The sequence below is a fragment of the Bombus flavifrons genome, chromosome 7 (assembly GCF_040668555.2).
Source record: "Bombus flavifrons isolate JBK064 chromosome 7, iyBomFlav1_principal, whole genome shotgun sequence".
NCBI classification, from domain to species: domain Eukaryota; kingdom Metazoa; phylum Arthropoda; class Insecta; order Hymenoptera; family Apidae; genus Bombus; species Bombus flavifrons.
Window position 1 is genome coordinate 7,602,309 of NC_138448.1, and position 18,700 is coordinate 7,621,008.

The 18,700-nt window shown below is 33.4% G+C and overlaps 2 protein-coding genes across 11 annotated transcripts in view; one reads left to right on the top strand and one right to left on the bottom strand.

The window, feature by feature from the left end:
• The window catches only part of scrib (scribble planar cell polarity protein), a 52,261-nt gene extending 37,232 nt beyond the window's left edge, over window positions 1-15,029 (bottom strand). For 9 of the 10 annotated variants that reach the window (XR_011173625.1, XR_011173624.1, XR_011173626.1 and 6 more), the window contains exons 1-2: window positions 14,594-15,029; window positions 14,110-14,227 (exon numbers count right to left, since the gene is read on the bottom strand). Coding sequence is in view for 7 of the 10 variants with exons in the window: in XM_069117237.1 (XP_068973338.1) it covers window positions 14,110-14,227; window positions 14,594-14,755 (280 nt within the window). In the remaining 3 variants the exon portion in view is untranslated. The remainder of the gene's footprint in view (window positions 1-14,109; window positions 14,228-14,593) is intronic. The other variant, XM_069117235.1, reaches the window with a different exon arrangement.
• A 932-nt stretch (window positions 15,030-15,961) lies between these two features.
• On the top strand, window positions 15,962-17,599 carry Pex11c (peroxisomal biogenesis factor 11c). Its single transcript, XM_069117328.1, has 5 exons — window positions 15,962-16,262; window positions 16,399-16,665; window positions 16,812-16,990; window positions 17,061-17,129; window positions 17,240-17,599. The coding sequence occupies exons 2-5, from the start codon at window positions 16,435-16,437 to the stop codon at window positions 17,454-17,456; spliced, it is 696 nt and encodes a 231-aa protein (XP_068973429.1). The 5' UTR covers window positions 15,962-16,262; window positions 16,399-16,434; the 3' UTR covers window positions 17,457-17,599.
• Window positions 17,600-18,700: the final 1,101 nt, after the last annotated feature.

Sequence of the window (18,700 nt, forward strand, 5' to 3'; positions counted from 1 at the left end):
GCTCGATTTTAATCTGTTGACTGAGAAGGATAAGTTGTTAGGACATAAGAATTTCTTTATTCGATGATTCTATTTATCATTTCATTTCTCTTAAAAATAGATTATATCGTATTTACATTCGTAGAAACTGATTTGTTTGTATTAACATTTGATCCCGTAATTACAGAGGTTTCCCATGAAAGGATAACGCAGTTAATAAATTAAAGACTTCGCTGAGGAGTATCTTTCGAAAAGCTACAAAAATTCAATGATCCGAATTTACACGAAATTCTCTTATCACTTTCAATCACGTTTCATTTTCAAGTCTTCTCCACCTAGAATTAATCCCTATAATCTTCTCTTGTTCCAAAGAACGCGATCTCGCCCTGAGATCGTCAGGTCGAAGGTTAACCAGCAAAGTTGCCAGCAGTGGAAGGGTCACATATTAAATTTCGACAGCGATCGTATCATATAAATTGCTCGTGACAGGCTGTCACGACTCACTATACAGGAACCAACATATCTCAATTCCTCCTGGAGTAACGCTAATGGATACTCTCTTCATCGATACTAGAACATGCCATCATGTAATTTGAAGTAGATCAAAATCAGAAGAAATGTCACGACTTATTGATGACTACACAACTAATCATGCGTGCCTTATTAAAAATGGCCTTCGTTTATCAAGGATCAGCGACTAATTAGCAAAGGTCAGCATCAAGACGTTACGAGGCTCCATGAAAGAAGCCTCTGCTTCCTTGTTTAAAAAATATCAACTGATAAGCTCGATCTTTCGTGAAAAATGCTAATAATGCATTTAAAGCGTGCACAGGATGTTTGAAAATGCGTGATTTTTGTGGTAAAAAATTAGGAATATTAGTTACGAGCTACGACGTTCTTCTGATTCTTTGAGTCTCTAGTTTTTGAGACGCGCTGGTCAGCGACAGAAGACAATTAAATAGCCGAAGAAGTATTTACGAGATAATCGCCACAAATAAAATCGTCAAAGCACTGATCTCAAAGGAAATGAAAACCACTAAAACCTCCTTAAAAATATTAAAAATTTCAACAAAAACGCAGTAAAAACTTCATCAAGATTTTAAAATATATCATCGATAATATAAAATTTTTCATCCACACAGCTGATCCATTTATAATCAAATAAAATAAGAATAAAATTCCATCATTTCACACTTACTTTTCTATTACTTTCTCTCCCATCTTTCCAACCTCTGCAGCTAGGGATATCAATCTCATAAATCCGAAAAATCCTCTTCAATGTCCAACTATCCTCCACAAATTCCACAACCTGGCGAGTTTCATCAGCCGCTTCCACAGCCGGCAAACTTTTCGCCATTAAATTTCTTGCACGTTCAACGTTCTGTTCAAGCCAGGTTGCGTCCGAAAAGCCGCAATTATGAAACCCCTTCGACATTGATCTATCTAGCGGTATTGTTAGCGAAGAGAAGCGATCGCGAAAAGAGGAAGAGCTCAAATTATTCCGCCCTGGCATGCGCAACATTTCAAATTGGCACGATGTTTAGGCGTATCCTACGTAATTACCGTTCAACGTATACTTTCGCGTAAGATATTTGTCAGTGGGATTCACAAAGTTCTTCGATCTTGACATTTCGATGGCGTATATTCTTGATCGTATTTTCAACGCGCTCGAGAAACAAGGGGCGAGGATACATGAAATTGTGTAAGAAGAAGAGAGACAGGATAGATTATTTACTTTTCGTGCAACTAGTGTAACTGTTATGCTATCGATGTATGCACGTGTCGAGTACAGCGCAACAATTTTCAGGAAAACAACAGTATCTCTTTCTTTATGCGCGTCACGAATAGTTAAGAATATTTGGGTAAATATGTATGTATGTATGCATGTGTGTACATATATTGGTAGGCTAAATACAGGTTTAAGTATTGATCGGCTTTGAAATTTTGTTCAATACGGTATTTGGAGTTAACGAAACATTTATTGATTACGTCTTCAAATTCGACAAAATTTATATTGATCATGGTTTTTGAATTTGTTAAAAATATTAATCATTCTGCTTAGATTCCATTCCTTGAGTTCTATTCATAGAAATGTTAATCGGTATAAATCTTAGCAGTCTATTTACGAGTGATGTGTTTTAAATTGATCATTCTGGATTAAATATCACGTTTAGTTATACGATTCATTCATGCTAATAAAAACTGTCCCGTCTCTGCTTCTGGTTCCAGAATTATCTCCGTGAAATTTTAAAATAGAAATCTTCATGAACTCCATTCCTTTCTCCCCCATAAAACTCCTCCCCTTAAGCGAATTCGAGTCTCAAACGCAAAACGCTTGAATAGAGCACGCGTTCCTTGTGTGTCGTATATTTTTATATCGTAATAACAACCATCATAACCAACTTAAGGTAAACAGCAATTCGTCCAATCTACCAAAAACCAGCTAACCTATTATGTAAAAAAAAGATCTTGAAAGTTCCATTTCCTTTCCCTTTGAAGATCATTTCCCTTTCGAATCTCCACTAGACCGCTAATTACACGATGAATCCTTATGCAAACGATTTTTAACGTTATCGTACGTTTAATTGAAGGAGTCTGGGGGCTATTTGTTAAGCTGTGCCAGTTTCAAGCCACTCGGTTACTTCCACGTTTCCCCGTCCATGGAGAAACAGAAGGAAAGAAAGAGAAAGAAGAGAAGCACGGATCCAGCAAGAATGCTAAGAGCATTCGAGGGTTCGTGACATTTCAATCCCTCGTTTTTTTTTCAAAGCTTCCAACGGAATCGTTCGTCCGCTCGTCTCTTCCGGGTGCTTAATTCCATGGTATAGACTGACTATAACGGCAACCCACGCGATTTTCGCGATTAAATAACGAATGAAGATCGGGTAACAGAATTGCTGGATCACGATTCTTCGCTTAAGACGATACACCCTACTGCCTGCGGAGAATACAGGTTCAAAAAATGAAGAATTATCATCGTCGTACATTTGTAACATAAGAAATTAATTTTGGGACATACAACAGATGGAAAAAGATTTCTGTTTCTAGATGGACTAAGAACATTTTGTTTTCATAACTTATATGAAATATATAGCATCTTTTAAACTAATATTACGTTGTGAAATGAAATATTCATAGAAGTGGATTCATTGTGGATTTTTATGTATTTATGGGAAATTTGAAGATACAAAAATGCACAGAATACACATAATATTCAAAAATATATAAAATGTACGAAATATATGTACTCGTCACGATATCTAATAGGTAAAACAATTTTCTATCTAATATCTACAAAAAAAAATAATTTAAAGAATAATGTCTGTATGTATGTAGCGGAGTCTTAAGTGGAGTAGCCAATCTTCTTTCTTCTCTTTTAGTTCTTTTCGAAGAATGGGTTACCAGATTAATTTATAAAAAAGAATGAAAGTAGACATCCTTCTCGGAACTTCTTAGATCTTATTTTTAGATCTTATTCAATCACACTAATACTTAAGATTCCTTCTATCCTTATTTTTATAGTCAAACTAAGCAATTAGTTTTGCAAATCAATCTTCTCCTCCGATATAAATTAATCAAACGATCACTCTTAATTACATATCTACTTTGAACATCGAAAATTACTTTGATTAAGAAGAAAATCTCCTTTCTCCAGTGAAATTTTAATCGCTATTTCGCTACAGAGAAACCTTTGCAGCAGTTGATAGAAATCAGTCTCGAAGTTTGATCTAAAGCTATGGAAACATCCTGTGCATAATGTAAACATGTTGAAACCAGTGAATTTTAGAAAAATAATTAACAAATTCCCCGGAGGAGAAAATACGAACCAGGGAAAATATTTTCTTTATTGGCGAAAACGTGCGAGATATATACGTGGCAATTAATAGTTTTATCTTTTTGTTCAATTCGTAGACCCGATGGTATGCGTTCATCAATGTCATCACACGCGAAGGAAATTTATTGTTCATCCATGTCGTCACGTGGTGATCCGCACGTGCTACTACTTAGACAAACAGGAATTTTTAATTAACCTGTGTCATGTAAAATTATCAGACTCGCTCTGTTTGCCATTAAATTCGTGAAAAATTAATTCAATAATTAGACTACCCATGTTTATGTAAATTTATATTCTTATGAACAGAACGAAGAAAACGGAATAATAACGAATAATTATGTTTTAGATACCTTTTATATCTTTTGCGAATTATGTGCATTCTGTGCATATTTGCACCCTTAAATTTCTCATAAACATTCGCTGTCTACCAATAATAATTCCTTAAAAATTTTCTACATATTTCCGCATAACTTTATTCGAATTAATTTTATTTGCAATTTCGTTGAAGTTATATTAAAGAAGCCTTCGTTTAGTTGGTTTTATATCGATAAACACACTGTCGATGCAACGCTCACAAACTACCTACAGCATCAGCTAAGTGGCTCAAACCTGAAATTCCATTTCGTGGTAATTGCATCAACGAGGGGCAATCAATCCATTTAAATAGTGTTTTCAGACAAATTTACATACCGTCGTGTCCTATAATTTCATACTTTCGTAAACTGACGAGTTTTGCAACTTTGATGCAAGAAACATGTTTGAATGTCAACTATCAATAAGCGCTTAATCGTCTGTAATCTGGAAGTTTTATTTATTACTACAAGAACGTAATTATTAATATAACTACTATTATTATATTTTGAAAATTTTATTTATTTATCTACTACTACACTTATCGTAATTATTAATATATCATTATAACCAGTAACGAACGATTTACTTATCTAATTTTTAATCAAGGTAAAATTAGAAATACTGCGATTAACGACACGTTACAATTTTCTTCTCTTACAAGTCAACAAAATTCGGATTATAGAGACAAGTAATAGAACATGACGATAACTAGTGGAATTATTCGATAACTAAGGCTTTGTCTTAGACAGGCGCTTTTAATAAGCATATTGCGGTATATTGTCATCGTGAGTGTTATTAGAGCTGTCATAGTACCGGTACAATAAACTAACTGGAACCAGGAAATAACCGATGCCGTGATGAGTCGTCGCACGTCCATGATTCTCTCGTGGTTACGTTCCCTCGAGAGGATAGACGAAACAGGAAATAATTTTTCGAAGAATCCAGCGTGCTTCGTCACGAAAAAGCCAGTCTAACCAGCCTTTTCACGTGGGAGTACTCCAATGAACTCGATAACCAGCGGTATTTACATGTGTATAAGATATGAAAGACTTTAAGGAAGATGATTATCATCTTACATCACTAATGGAAGACTAATACCACAGAAATTGGAACAACTAACACCTTCAATGTCTTCCTTTATGTTTATTCTTCTTAATTCTTCGAGAAGAAAGCAAGTTTCTTTATTTCTTTTAACATTACTTGAGATAGAGAGACTGGAATATTCTCAGTTTTATATAAATTTCATCCATCGTGACCCAATTTCTTTCTTTCTTTTTTTTTTCTTTTTATATCTTTTCCTTCTTATTGAGCTACTCTTCTTGGTCCAATTAATTTTTATGGAGCGATGAAAATAACAAATAAGTTTAACGAGCTCTGTTTATAAAATAAATCTGTGAAATAATATTCTCCAAACGAATCATCGACATTTATATATTCGTATACGCGTAAGATCTTATCTTCTTTCAGTTCCAGAAAACGTATTATATAACCAAGAAGTAATTTTACTCCACAGAAACGATTTACCATTTTTTGATTTCGACGATCGATACATTATCCGTTATTATCGACGAACATTCTGGTATTTCGTTATTTGTTGAAAAATATCACGGTTTTAGAAGGCTTATATTCGCCGGCACGATATTGAAATAAAATAAAGGGGGCCGAACGGCCAGGCTACAGCGAATTGTGTACAATCGATAGCTCTATACGTAGCTCAAAATAACTGGAGGATCAGCTACTCAAACAGCTTTATCGCTCATTCAGGTGTCCAATATTTCAGAAGCCCCAATACGCCGTGGAACTTGAACATTCTATAAAACAAGCACACGCGATGTTTCTTTAAATTCCTCGCGTATTTCAACGAAGCACAAATACTTTAAAAAATAACTCGACAAATGAAAATCGTCAAGCTCCAGGTGGAATTTAAGACCGGAGGATTTTATCAGTCTAAAAGACAGCCGGATCTCATCATCCACCCCTATTCTTTCAGGTGCCATTCCGCCTCCTCTTTCCACGAAGAATGTGATCAACAAAATGGAACGCAAGAGAATAGATTTTAGAAGGGGAACTTTAAAATTCCAGTTCCTTTTAACACATTCACAGCCGGTGACGTAAAATTGCTTATAGTTATTTGTATATCGCAGGGTATTTCTAAAATTAAGTTCACGGCTAGAGCTGTTAACACATCTTTTGCTTACAAATTTTGCTATTTAGAGATAAATGCCGGAGGAAATCTTTGGTAAGATGATTCAAAATCGTCGTATTTTGTTTGGCAATCGACATATTATTTAATTGTTTTTATTCTTCAATCGTGTTTATTTCCCAGAATCTGTTTGAATTAATCAGAAACTATGTGCTCTTATGTACATACATAATATGTAGTAATATCTCCCAAAAGATTAAGAAAATTAGATATATAACGTTTTATAATTCCTCTGCCAAACACATCTAATAAACGTTATCAAAAAAATGTTTAAAGTAAAATATTAATTTCTAATATATTTTATATTATAGTTATATTATAGTCTATTGTACATAATAATTTGTATTATAACATAAATAGTAAAATAAAATTAATAGAAAAAATGATTATGATGAAACTACTTTCTATTTCTATCAATATAATCTTGAGACAAGTTCTATTAAAAATTCTAGTTGAAATTCGAATACTCTAATTTAAAATAAACTAGAATTTAGGTAAGGAAGTATGATCTCTTTCAGCTCGACTGCCGTCATCTGTTCCTTCCCCGGTGTTAAAATCATACTAAATCAAGCCTCTTTTCTTCCCCAGGGAACAGGACCGGTGTTCCTCGTGTTAATTCGCACACGGTGCAATCCTGGAAACACCTAATCCCATAGAAGATCAACCCACTTAGTCCAACAGTACACGAAGCATCGTTCCCGAGGTAGAGAGTTCCAATTTATCATACTCGTGGAAATTAACGTATCCTAATATCGAATTACTATACCACATCCAAGACGCGACAACTTCGAACGTTCTATATTTGGTGAACGCTAGTTCCGGTCTCGTAGGGAATTCCATTGTGTGTCATTGACCGACGACACAGATCTTCCATCTGTACGCGTCATGGCTGGCAATAAAATAACGTCCTTGAGAAGACAGAAGTAATATTCGTTCGATAAAAATCACGAGAAGAACGGGAGAAATGAAGAGAACAACGAAATGTTCCTTGGTACAAGACTTGGTTCTTTCATTGTTCTTCATCCTCGTAAAACTAAAGAGAAAACATCGATCGATGATCGAATAAAAGTCGATAAATGGATTCTTCTCTGACGAGTGGTCTTTCCACTACTTTAATAGTGATTTAATCCTTTGTTGGGCAAATAGGGGAAAGAAAATGTACGAAGCCATGATGTTGGTTTTTCGGGAGCAATCGTGTTTACATTTTGCACTTGCACTTGCACTTGCACTTTACATTTACACTTTTCATTTGCACGTTGCATTTGCGCTTTCCACTTGCACTTTGCGCCAACGTTTCGTAGATATATGAAACTGCTTCAAGTCTGTCCCGAAGAAGTGGATTGTAATGTCTACGAAACGTTGGCGCAAAGTGCAAGTGCAAAATGAAGATGCAAAGTGCAAACACGATTACTCCCGAAAATCTAATATCGTGGTATTTCACCATCGAGAAAGTTTGAAATGTAAATTAAATGAAATGAAAGTTAAAAATGTAAGAAATTGGTTACGGTCGATATGGTTAAGGTTTTGTAAAATTAAAGTTTTAGGTTTGCAAATAGTCGCACTTTCTACCCAATCTATTCTAATTTTAATTTGTTCAATTTCCAAATTAAGTTGACAAGAAATCGTAAAAAATGATCAATATACTGTTGGATAGATAAAAATAAACCTTGGTATTTTTTGGTTTTATTACAGTAAAGCCATAAAGTGACCCGATGGAAGCTTCTCAGGCGGCTAGAAACACTTTGAGAGTCTCCGAGCATTGTGAAGTTCAGGTTGTTGGCGAAGAGAAATTTTTCGAGTGGTTTCTTTAATGTTTCGAGTTTCAAAGTCGAAAGATGATGTCTAAGTTAAGAACTACTCAAAGATCCGTAATTTTAGAACAGATCAGTTTCCTTATTCCAGGAAACTGTTCTTAGGTCAGTATATAATCTTTCTTATTCTTGTTCGAGGAAATTCTTCTTCATTTAATATATGATCTTTCTTTCCCCGAGGATATTGTACTTACTTCAATATAGAATCTTTCTTATTCGAGGAAATTGCTCTTAGTTCGATACATAATCAATCAGAAGTGGAGATTGCATAAAGGCTACTGTTAAAGCGACTGTTTGATTGAGCTGATGGACAACGATGAAGAGATCTTATCGATGAAATCGTGACCCGTTATCGATGTATCACGATGGTGTTCACTCGAAAACAATCAAGTGACACGAGCCAATGACCACATGTCCATCGAAATTTGGGTAATCGATTTCCCCTTATCTAGTTTGCGTTACCTATCTTCTCTGTATTCAAAGGTAACTACATACACTCAATCTTCAGTGGTCGTACAATTGTATCTTTTAAATGATTACATTTGTACGATCATGAAATAGCAAATTATCGATAAATAATAATATAAGAATTCTAAGAATTTTAGCAGTTATTGCGAAAGAGAACAATCGATGACCTACGGAAAGCCTTTTTATCTGGTTTGAAAATCACGTATGTATGCAATAATCTTTTTTAAGAAAGTCAATAAAAATTCGATAAATCTAAGAAAATCGATAAAAACTTGTAAGTACAAATTTTTAGTGTTTATCCTGTAAATTTCAAATGTTTTAATATAAGCCACTAGCAACGATCCAACAAGCAACATGTAAAAAAGAATGAGAAATTGATTTCTGAGTTTTATATAAAATGGACTCGAAATGGACTTTTTTGATCCATCCACGCTTACATTTATCACGATATAGCACAATTAGAATAGTACAAAGGATCTGTTACTGCGAAGTACGGAGAATTTCACAGTTGACCATACCGAATAAAGATTGGAACGGTTTCGATTTATCGTATGAATGAAGGCGAAAGGACAAGGTACAGGCGAGTGAGCAACGAAGTTGCATGCGATTTCGTTTTCGAAAATCGCTAAGTCGACGTGGTGTAAAACCGGCAGAACGTTTTACTTCGCTGGAACTCCAGCTCTCGACTTTCATTGCGAACAAAAGAATTCATTTTTCAGCATGTACAATGCCGCCGCTTATTATACACTTTGGTATTGTTCGAAATTTTTTTTTTATTTTTTTTCTTCTTTTCCTCCTTTTCATTTTTTTCTTTTTTTTCATTTATTATTCGACCGTTTCGACTAAAAATGGAGGCTGTTAGCTCGATTTAGACCGTTAAACGTTCCCACCATTTCGCGCCAACTTATTATACGAAGCGATTAACGAACACAAACTAATGAAATAAGATATGTTGAATGTTCGAACTAATACTGAAGAGTACGTACATATTTGAAATATTTACAGATTACGTACTATCGTTTAGGTAACGGTGAATCGCTTAATTGAAGATATTGGAAGAATGAGTCAGGTAACCAAGAAAATGAAGCCAATCTCGATTAAACTTTAAGCAATTATCTAGATAATTTTATTGCTAAATTAAAGTTTTAATTAATTATATAAGCGATTTTAGTAATGAGGCTCGTTAGTGAAAGCTCTTGGAAGAAATCGTCCAACAATTCACGAACGCATTAGCAGAGTTATTTTATTTTAACGAAACAAATTATCCCATTAACCATTAAGCTATTCTACCAAAGGTTTTCATAGAAGACATGAATCTATCTTATGACATTCTCATATATATCAGTTATTTTATATTTTTATAAACCTTGTAAGGCAATGCTAATAATAAAGAATAATCCATAACATATCTCTATGAACAATTTTTTAAATATAAATAAAATATATGGACTATGGATTTTTGAAAGAAAAATTTATATCAAGACGTTTATTTTTCACTTAGTATATCAAAAATAATATCAGCAAAAATAAAATCATGTTATTGGGCAGTAGAAGATGGAATCACGAATTACAAAACGCTAATGGAAGTCGAAGCCCGTTATTCCGGCATGATGAATGAAAAATTTCATTTTACACAACGAATAAACAAAACATGCGTCCACAGGCACCGTGGTTCAAAGCTAATTACTCGGTCGGAGATGTGTCACGCGCGCATGTATGTACGAAAGAATGCAAAAGCGGCACGTCTATTGATAACGAGGCCGACCGCGCATCAGGAAGTAGTAATTACGCGAGAGAATTTATCTATAGCGCGTATTTTCATTGTACCTTTAGCGATACAGTCAAGAAAACAACACGACGTCGTTTGATATTTAAACTCCTCTAAATAAGCCAAATCGATCAGCTTTACTTTTTATACATTTATCAATTTCATTACTCGGGTACATAGCTAATATTTAAATAATATAAAAAGACAAATGAGCTACACAATGATGAGTTTATTTACAGCAAGATGAGATGCGTAATTGTAAATTGCAAGATAAATTTGAAAAAATTACGTTTGCAACATCATCACTTTTCTCTGTGTTTTTAGTGTATGAGAAGTTGATCAGAATTCTGAGTGGCTCATTTGTTGTCCATTGTTCATTCACGTGGTATTTATGACACATTGTATACGTAATCATAATTAACATACTGTCAACTGGATAACTTATATGCATTTGAATGGATGTTATTTAAAAGCTTCCTAGATAGGCCGTGAAAAAATCTCACAATATCGTAAAACGAAATATAAGATACGAAAATAGATTAATGTTTCTTGTGAATAATATTGTAATGTAATTGATAATATGTTAAATATATTATACTTATAGAATGTGATAAGCAGAGGTAGAGAAAATATAGTATAAAAAGATAAATGGCTTTAGGAATTCGATTTTTTTTACTCAATTTGTAAAATGGGATCCCTTTTTCAACAGAAGTACTATTTCTTTTACGATACAATGCCACGTGACAACGTGGCCAGCAAACTTAAGAACGTGGCCTACAAACATGCGAATATTGCCTGCGAACGTGCGAACATTGCTTGCGAACGTGCGAACGTTGCCTGCGAACGTGCGAACATTGCTTGCGAACGTGCGAACGTTGCCTGCGAACGTGGTCTACGAATGTAGGAACCTGTTCCACGAACCATACGTATTTGATTTGCAAACGTGGCCTGCGAACGTGCGAACGTTGCCTGTGAACGTGCAAACGTGACCACTGAATTTTGATTTTTGTCCCGAATCCTCATACAAATGCCGCACTGTGCGCCATTTCGAAAATTTAAAAATGACGCCACTACGTACTTAACACCTGGAAGATATGAACAAATAAATTATTGGAAATAGGTAAAATATATCTTTAAATATCTATATACAGACCAAACTTCCAGTTATAAAATATTTAAAATATCAAGAATTAAATATAAAACTTCAAATCAATATTGTTCTTACATTCTTCTTCTACCTTTTTAAACTCGAGTCCTTAGGAACGTTGACAAGAGCGTCGTTTCACATTCAAGAAAAAGATGTCCAGTGAAGCGCAAACTAAGGTACGAATGTTACTGAGCATTTAGCGGCAGAAAACTTTCCAGGGAAATAGTAGTTGAAGAAGAAGGGACCAGTGAAAAAGAAGGGAAAAAGTCCCCACGACCGTATAACAGCAATTTTCAACCTTTTTTATCTTATGGTACACATAAACTACAGTGACTACAAGAAGTATTTGTATCCCACTGCACTTATCTATTATGATTTATATACTGGTTAATTAGATCCAACTAAAATAAATTGCATATCGTTCAAGAGTAAATACTTTCATATGATTAAAAAAATTTGATACTACCATAATGAAATGTAGAATCTGATAAAAAATCGCTTCACTGAAAAATGAGGATGTGTACAAATATTTTTTGTAGCCGCTGTAATTACTAAAATTCTACGGCACACCCGAAAATATATTATATTTGGTTGAAGACGGATCACTGACACCGGGGTACTAGTTTCTTTTTCCCTTTTCTTTATTTCTTTTTTTTTGCTGCTGTATTTTTTATTTGACAATCTAGGGGAAAAGAAATCAATAACCAAATAACTAGGTATTACGTGCTTTTAAAAATTCTCGCGGCGCACCTGTGGACCTCTCGCGGCACACTGGTTGAAAATCGCTACTCTACACGGTGCATTCCTTCTTTGGCCGTCACGTCGTGCTGCATGTGAAGTAACGAAGTTTCCGTGTGTAGTGTGTATATACGCGGGTGGCGAGGGACGAGCATAAGGTAAACATAAAAACGCCGAAGTGGAACGGTAAGTAAATCCAGCGAACAGCGAGAAAGGAAAGGCTTCCCTCTTGGGAAACAACTTCGAGGCGGGACTAAAAAACGCGTTTCAACGTGCCTTTCGAGCTACGAGCCGCTACATCGTCGTTAGAAAGTAAACGAGGCGCCGTTTACTATACGAATGTGTGTCTTCATCTTCCTGAATCGATCCTTGAATCGAAACGTTCGATCGATTGATAGTTAGCCCTAAAATGACAGTGTGAGCGACCTCATGAAATTTTAAATATGTTACGGAAGTATAAACGAACTTTAGAATATTTAATTTTTGTTTACCTTTCCCAATTTATACATTTATAAGTTTATAAAACAGTAGAAAGAAAGAGTTCTTTTAGTATAATTGTATGTGAAGTTACTAGACAACTCATAATATCTCTATTTATTTATTAGAAAAATAAAGCAGAAAATTACGTATATCAATGATTTTATTTTACTCAAACTTAAAAATTGACTAATATTTAGATTTATTAATTAAACCCTCGAAAAGAATGCAATAATCACCGTTCTCGATCAAATCAACGATCGACATATCGAAAGTATGATCGAGAAACATCTGATATCGACTATAGAATCGATATTCCTTATCGAAATCTTACTTTTTATGATATATATTTTAATTGTTAATGAATTGTATTAGAATAAAATACAAATTATAGTAACTTTGCACTATATACGGTTATAACCATAACGTTCAAAATTTATTTAATTTAATTTTGTATCGCAGAAAGTAACAGTCAATCTGTTAGATCATCATAGTCGGTGTATTGCTTACGCCACTCTAACCGGCAGTATAATGTAAAAAAAATACAATGATAGCGGTAACTTGCCCATAAAGTATTAGTACCAGCTACGATTGAATAAACCAAACAAAAGAATGCACTTTTAGTATTCCACGCAGTGCAGTGTAATGTTTCAGAAAGGAAAGATGTGTTAACAATAAGATTTAATAAATTATATAAATTTTTCGTCTAAATATAGCGTCTATACAATTTTGTAATACTTATAGTTATTCGTAATTTTTTAATTTTCAAAATTGGGAATAAAGATGCAATATTGGCGATAAATATATATATTTTTTAAATCAAATTTATAACCACAATTTCTTACTTCCTATTTATATGTAATAATAAAGTTACATTAAGAAACTGAATTTTAGACACAAGTCAGAAATGACTCACCCCGTCCATAGTATGCTATTCGAGGGTTAATATTTGACACTGGGGCACTGTTTCGCAGTTTATCCACCTCGAACATGAGGCTCCATTAACGGTCCGTCTCGTTTAACTCTACTTTTTTTTATTCGACGCCTTTGTACGCACGTTATTACACTCAACTTTCTCATTGACAATCGTGTCTGAACCATGTACACGTGCTTCGTTAGAAGCCATGTACAAGCAGTGCTTTGCTCACCAACCGTGTACGAAAAGAAAAATAACCGGAAAGACGAAGATAAAAACAATCCAGAAAAATGTTTCATTCCTAACGAAACGTTGAAACCGGGGATCGGCCCTTTCCTATCGTCGTGGACGCCACACCGCCACAAAACCGCAAATGACTAAACTCAAAGAAGAAAAAAAAAACATGCACTCACCGTTCCTGGATACATCCAACTCCACGAGATTTTCGAAGTTCTGGATATCTGGTGGTAAGCGGTGAATTTCATTGTCACTCAAGCCTAGCTTTCGTAGCTTCTGCAGTCGAAAAAAATTCTGGAACGAGGAAAGACACGATAATAAGCGTATTTGATAAGAAAATAACAACAATGACAATAAAAGCTACCCTTTACGCCATAAGTAGTGCTTTAGACAGCACCCAACCCAGTAAATTAACTCAAAGAATTGTATTCTGGTTGCTAATATAATAAAATAAAAAAAGTATCAACTATGCCGTACACATTCTTCGCCGTTACATTACAGCCGATGGTATGATACGTCATGGGCACAATAGCAAGAGGAAAAGAGATACAATGAGAAAAAGATAGAGTGAGAGAAGTAAGAGAGGGGAGAAACGCATAGAAAGAAAAAGAGATACGGGTTATAAGACAGAAAAGTTGGCATGTAGCGGTATTTGTCTACCTTAGGTAGATCACGAATGTGATTCGCGTCCAGCAGGAGCTCTTCCAAGCTTCTCGAATATCGTAAAATATCATCGGGGACGCACGGCAGAGAGCAATGACGCTTGTCAATGTATTCCACCTGCCTGTTACACCCTTTAAAAATCGGTATGCAGCGGAACATGGTATTCCTTTTTTTCACTATTAATCACGTTAAAAGAACACCGAACATAATTGTCCCACGTTGGTTCACGGCGGCACACGATGCTATTTGCACATTATTCGTCGAACGGGGATTAGATTAAAAGAAACTAGAAGGAAAACGAGCGGCACCGACACACACTTTCACGCCCTACTCGGCTTTAAACGCGCTCTCGGCTTGTGCCTCGAAGTCTGACGTCATCACGTCTCCAAACCACTGATCACGTTGCTCTAAAGCGACACACAACAATGAGCGAATACGACGCTTTGAGAAGACAGTTCCCCCACTACACCCTGTTCGCCATAAACTTACTGCACATATAGATGGGGAATCTTAAATAAAATGTTCAGTTATAACTATATGCTTTGATCACGGAATCCAGTCAGAGAGGTAAATAAAACCACGTAATTAAAATCTAGGGAAAATTGTTGAGGATTCGTGATTCTAATTTTGATAGAATTATTAAATAGAAAGCTCCTTTTTTGAACATTAACTCTTTAACTAATAATACTGAGTGTATCTAGAACTAGATTATTTCTTTTACTGTTTAATTAAATGTGTCAAGTTTAAAAAATTAATTTAAATTATAATTCACCAGTAATTAGTGGCTAGTAGGACAATGGAGAATCACGTGACCAGGTATATTTATCTCTCTTAACTTGACTTAAACGGAGTATAGATATGAAATATGTACTTATAATCGAGAAGGTACTTTAACTAAGTTTTAGTTATGATACTTAGACGATAAATTAAAAATATTTGTATGTTGGAAATTACGGAATATCTTTTATTCTAATAGGGACTAGTTGGTTTGAAAAATGTCGTTATGCGGTCTTTACAAGTTATGTTTAACTTGCATAATACAATCCGATATAACATAGTGTATTTTATTTATGCTGCTAATTAATTTTGTAGTCTAAAATACTGGAAATACATTTCGATAAGTATTCAGCAAAATATAATTTATTAGAAATGATTAAGCTGAAATCATTACTGAAGCCGAAGAATTCTAATATTTATTTGTATAAGACTAATCTTTTATAAATAATCGAAATCGTGTTCTCTTGAAAGAATAATTATACCACGAATATTATTTAATAATTCTATATATGTCAATTTCTCAATATTTATGAATATTTTGATTTTTACCGATAGATGACACAGTTTCTTTTTTACCGACTACCTTTTCATTTCAATTTTTGTGACACAACCGCAAGAGTGCATTGTCAAGTAAGAAGGGATGAAAAGTCGCACTTCAAACTTGTTCATGTTAAAATTATTTTTAATTACAAATTTCATAACAAAATAAAATGTAAATGCACATAAATAATTCGGAAATCTTGTATGAAATGTATGAAAAAACTAATTCTTTCCACAGCTTAACTCACTTTGCATACTCCTTCATGTGACATATGTTATTTATTCATAATAAGTAGGACACATATGTATAGGCTGGTAAAGCTAAGAACTTATTTGCATTACATATTCGGTGAGTTGCCATTTTTTACACTTGACCTTACAAATTATAGATATTACTATTGCTTCAACTATATAATAATCAGATCCATAAAAAGTTATTATTTTTAATAAAATTATTATATTATCTCACATTTTTTTTATTACAGTGTCAGATCTATATTTTCAAACATATTCATTCCAACATGACTATTGCATTAATATCAGAATATTTGGAAACACATCAAGGTAGAGATAAATTTTTGAGAACATTGTCTTATATGGCAAAATTTGCTACGTTGGGCACATCCTCAAATGAAACAGAAAAGAAATTAAAAATATTTAGCAGTCAAATGAGTGAATGCAGAATGATTTTAAGATTATTAGATGACATACCAACCATTCATTATGCAATGAAATATGGATGGGGAAAAGAGGTATATATATTAATGAAGTAAAATATATTTACAATGTAAAAGAAAATAATTTCTGCAAATTGTGTTTCATTTTCTATATATTAATGTAATGTACAAATGTATACTATTCTTCTACAGGCATATAAATTTCATATGTCATCTAATAGGAGCCAGATCGGTTGATCAGATGTGTGGAATTAATGCAGATTTTGGTGGATATTATGTTTGGCCCAGTAGAACACACTTTTTGGGCTGGCAAACATAAATTGATTAAAATTGATACTGAAGCATGGAATAATGCTTCAACATGGTTCTGGATAATTTCTCTGCAACTGTCATTATTAAAGTATGTTATACAGAAGATATAATTAAATATTGTACTTAAACGCTTTGATTATATGTATATCTTTTTATAGATCTCTGCGAAAATTAAAACAGTTTAGCAATTATAAGACGCATCTTAGTAAAACTAACTGCAATACAAGGTAAATTTAGGGACAATATACAAACATTTTTATACTGATATGATTAATATGATGTTATAATATCAATTATTTATTTTTATTTTATATATATAATATTTATTTTTGAACAGAATTGCCTTGAAGGCAGTAAGCAGACAGAGGTGGAATGAATTACTAACTTGCATAAGATTAGTCTTAGATATAAGTTATGCAGTTAGTTATCTGCCATCTGGCACATTCTGGGGAGGACAGTTGAAAACTTGGCAAGTTGGGGCACTTGGAACATTGTCTTCCTTGATTGGTTTGTATCAAGCTTTAAGTAAACAAGCCAAACACAAAAGTTCATAATATCTACTGTTAAGACTAAGGTGACAAGAATTGTTACAATTATCAGTATAAATATATTTTTTTATTTCTGTTAATCAATTTATATAAGAAATGTTGTGTAATAAATGTCCAATGAATCATAATTAAAAGAAAATAAATCTTAATTGTTTAATCTTTTTATGTAATTTAAAGCATGATTTTATATATTATGAAACAATACAATATTGTTAACATAATAAAGAACAATTTATTGTTTTTAATATATCAATTTTGTGTTACAAGGTATGTTTTAACAAGGATATATGCAGTAGGAAAAAAGCTAAAGCAATATAAATTATTGATATTTCGGATAAAGCTTACTTGATTTTAAGCTAATTAGTATTTATATATGTTTACTATTGATCGAATCGCTTTTACATGTTATTCGAATGTCAGTATTTGTAAATTATAGATATAGGTTCTATTATCAATAAAAGTGAAAGAATAGGAGGCACTTTCTGTATGAACATAAATAAAAATATTTTGCTACCTAGAGCACGATGTAATCATTGCCTCGCGAGTGGTTAAATCTCTTAAAAGTGTTAAGAAAACTTGACATTATGCGTACCAGTAGCAGTCTTGTTTCTTTAATAATAGATCACCCTGTATCGCGTGGTTATCAATGATTTAAAAATAATTTGTGTTTTCCACGTTAGAATAAAATCTATGGAGATTATATTAAAAGGCACGACTTATTAAAAGTTTGTAAATAAGATAATATTTCCGATAAAAGAGCATCTTTAAAATTTCTGACGGCTCATTATTTATTATCTTTTCGCCGTTAATTCGTTAGTTTTTAGTCTAAGAGTTTTTGTCGTTCATTAGTTTAGAACCATTCTTAGGCATTAGCAAAAACTGATCTTTTGTTTACTAAAAACTTTATGATTACATTCGAAGCTTTTGTAGAATATATGTATATATATATACATATATTATTTTGTATGTTGTATTAAAGCACTTCATAGGAGTATTTTCTTATGTATATAATAACCATATTGTTTGATAATTGTATTTGATGTAACACGATATATTTTTTTTTGTATATTTGTTCCACTTCCTTAAACCAGGCGAAATTTTAATGACTCAGAAATATGATAAATTCACCTTCCCTTTAATATGTGTTAAGTAATTCAGTACTATAGCAGTGTAACTTGCAGTTGATTATATGAATTTTAAATTATTTAAATCTTAAATTTATACTTTTATCTTGGATCATCATTAATGTA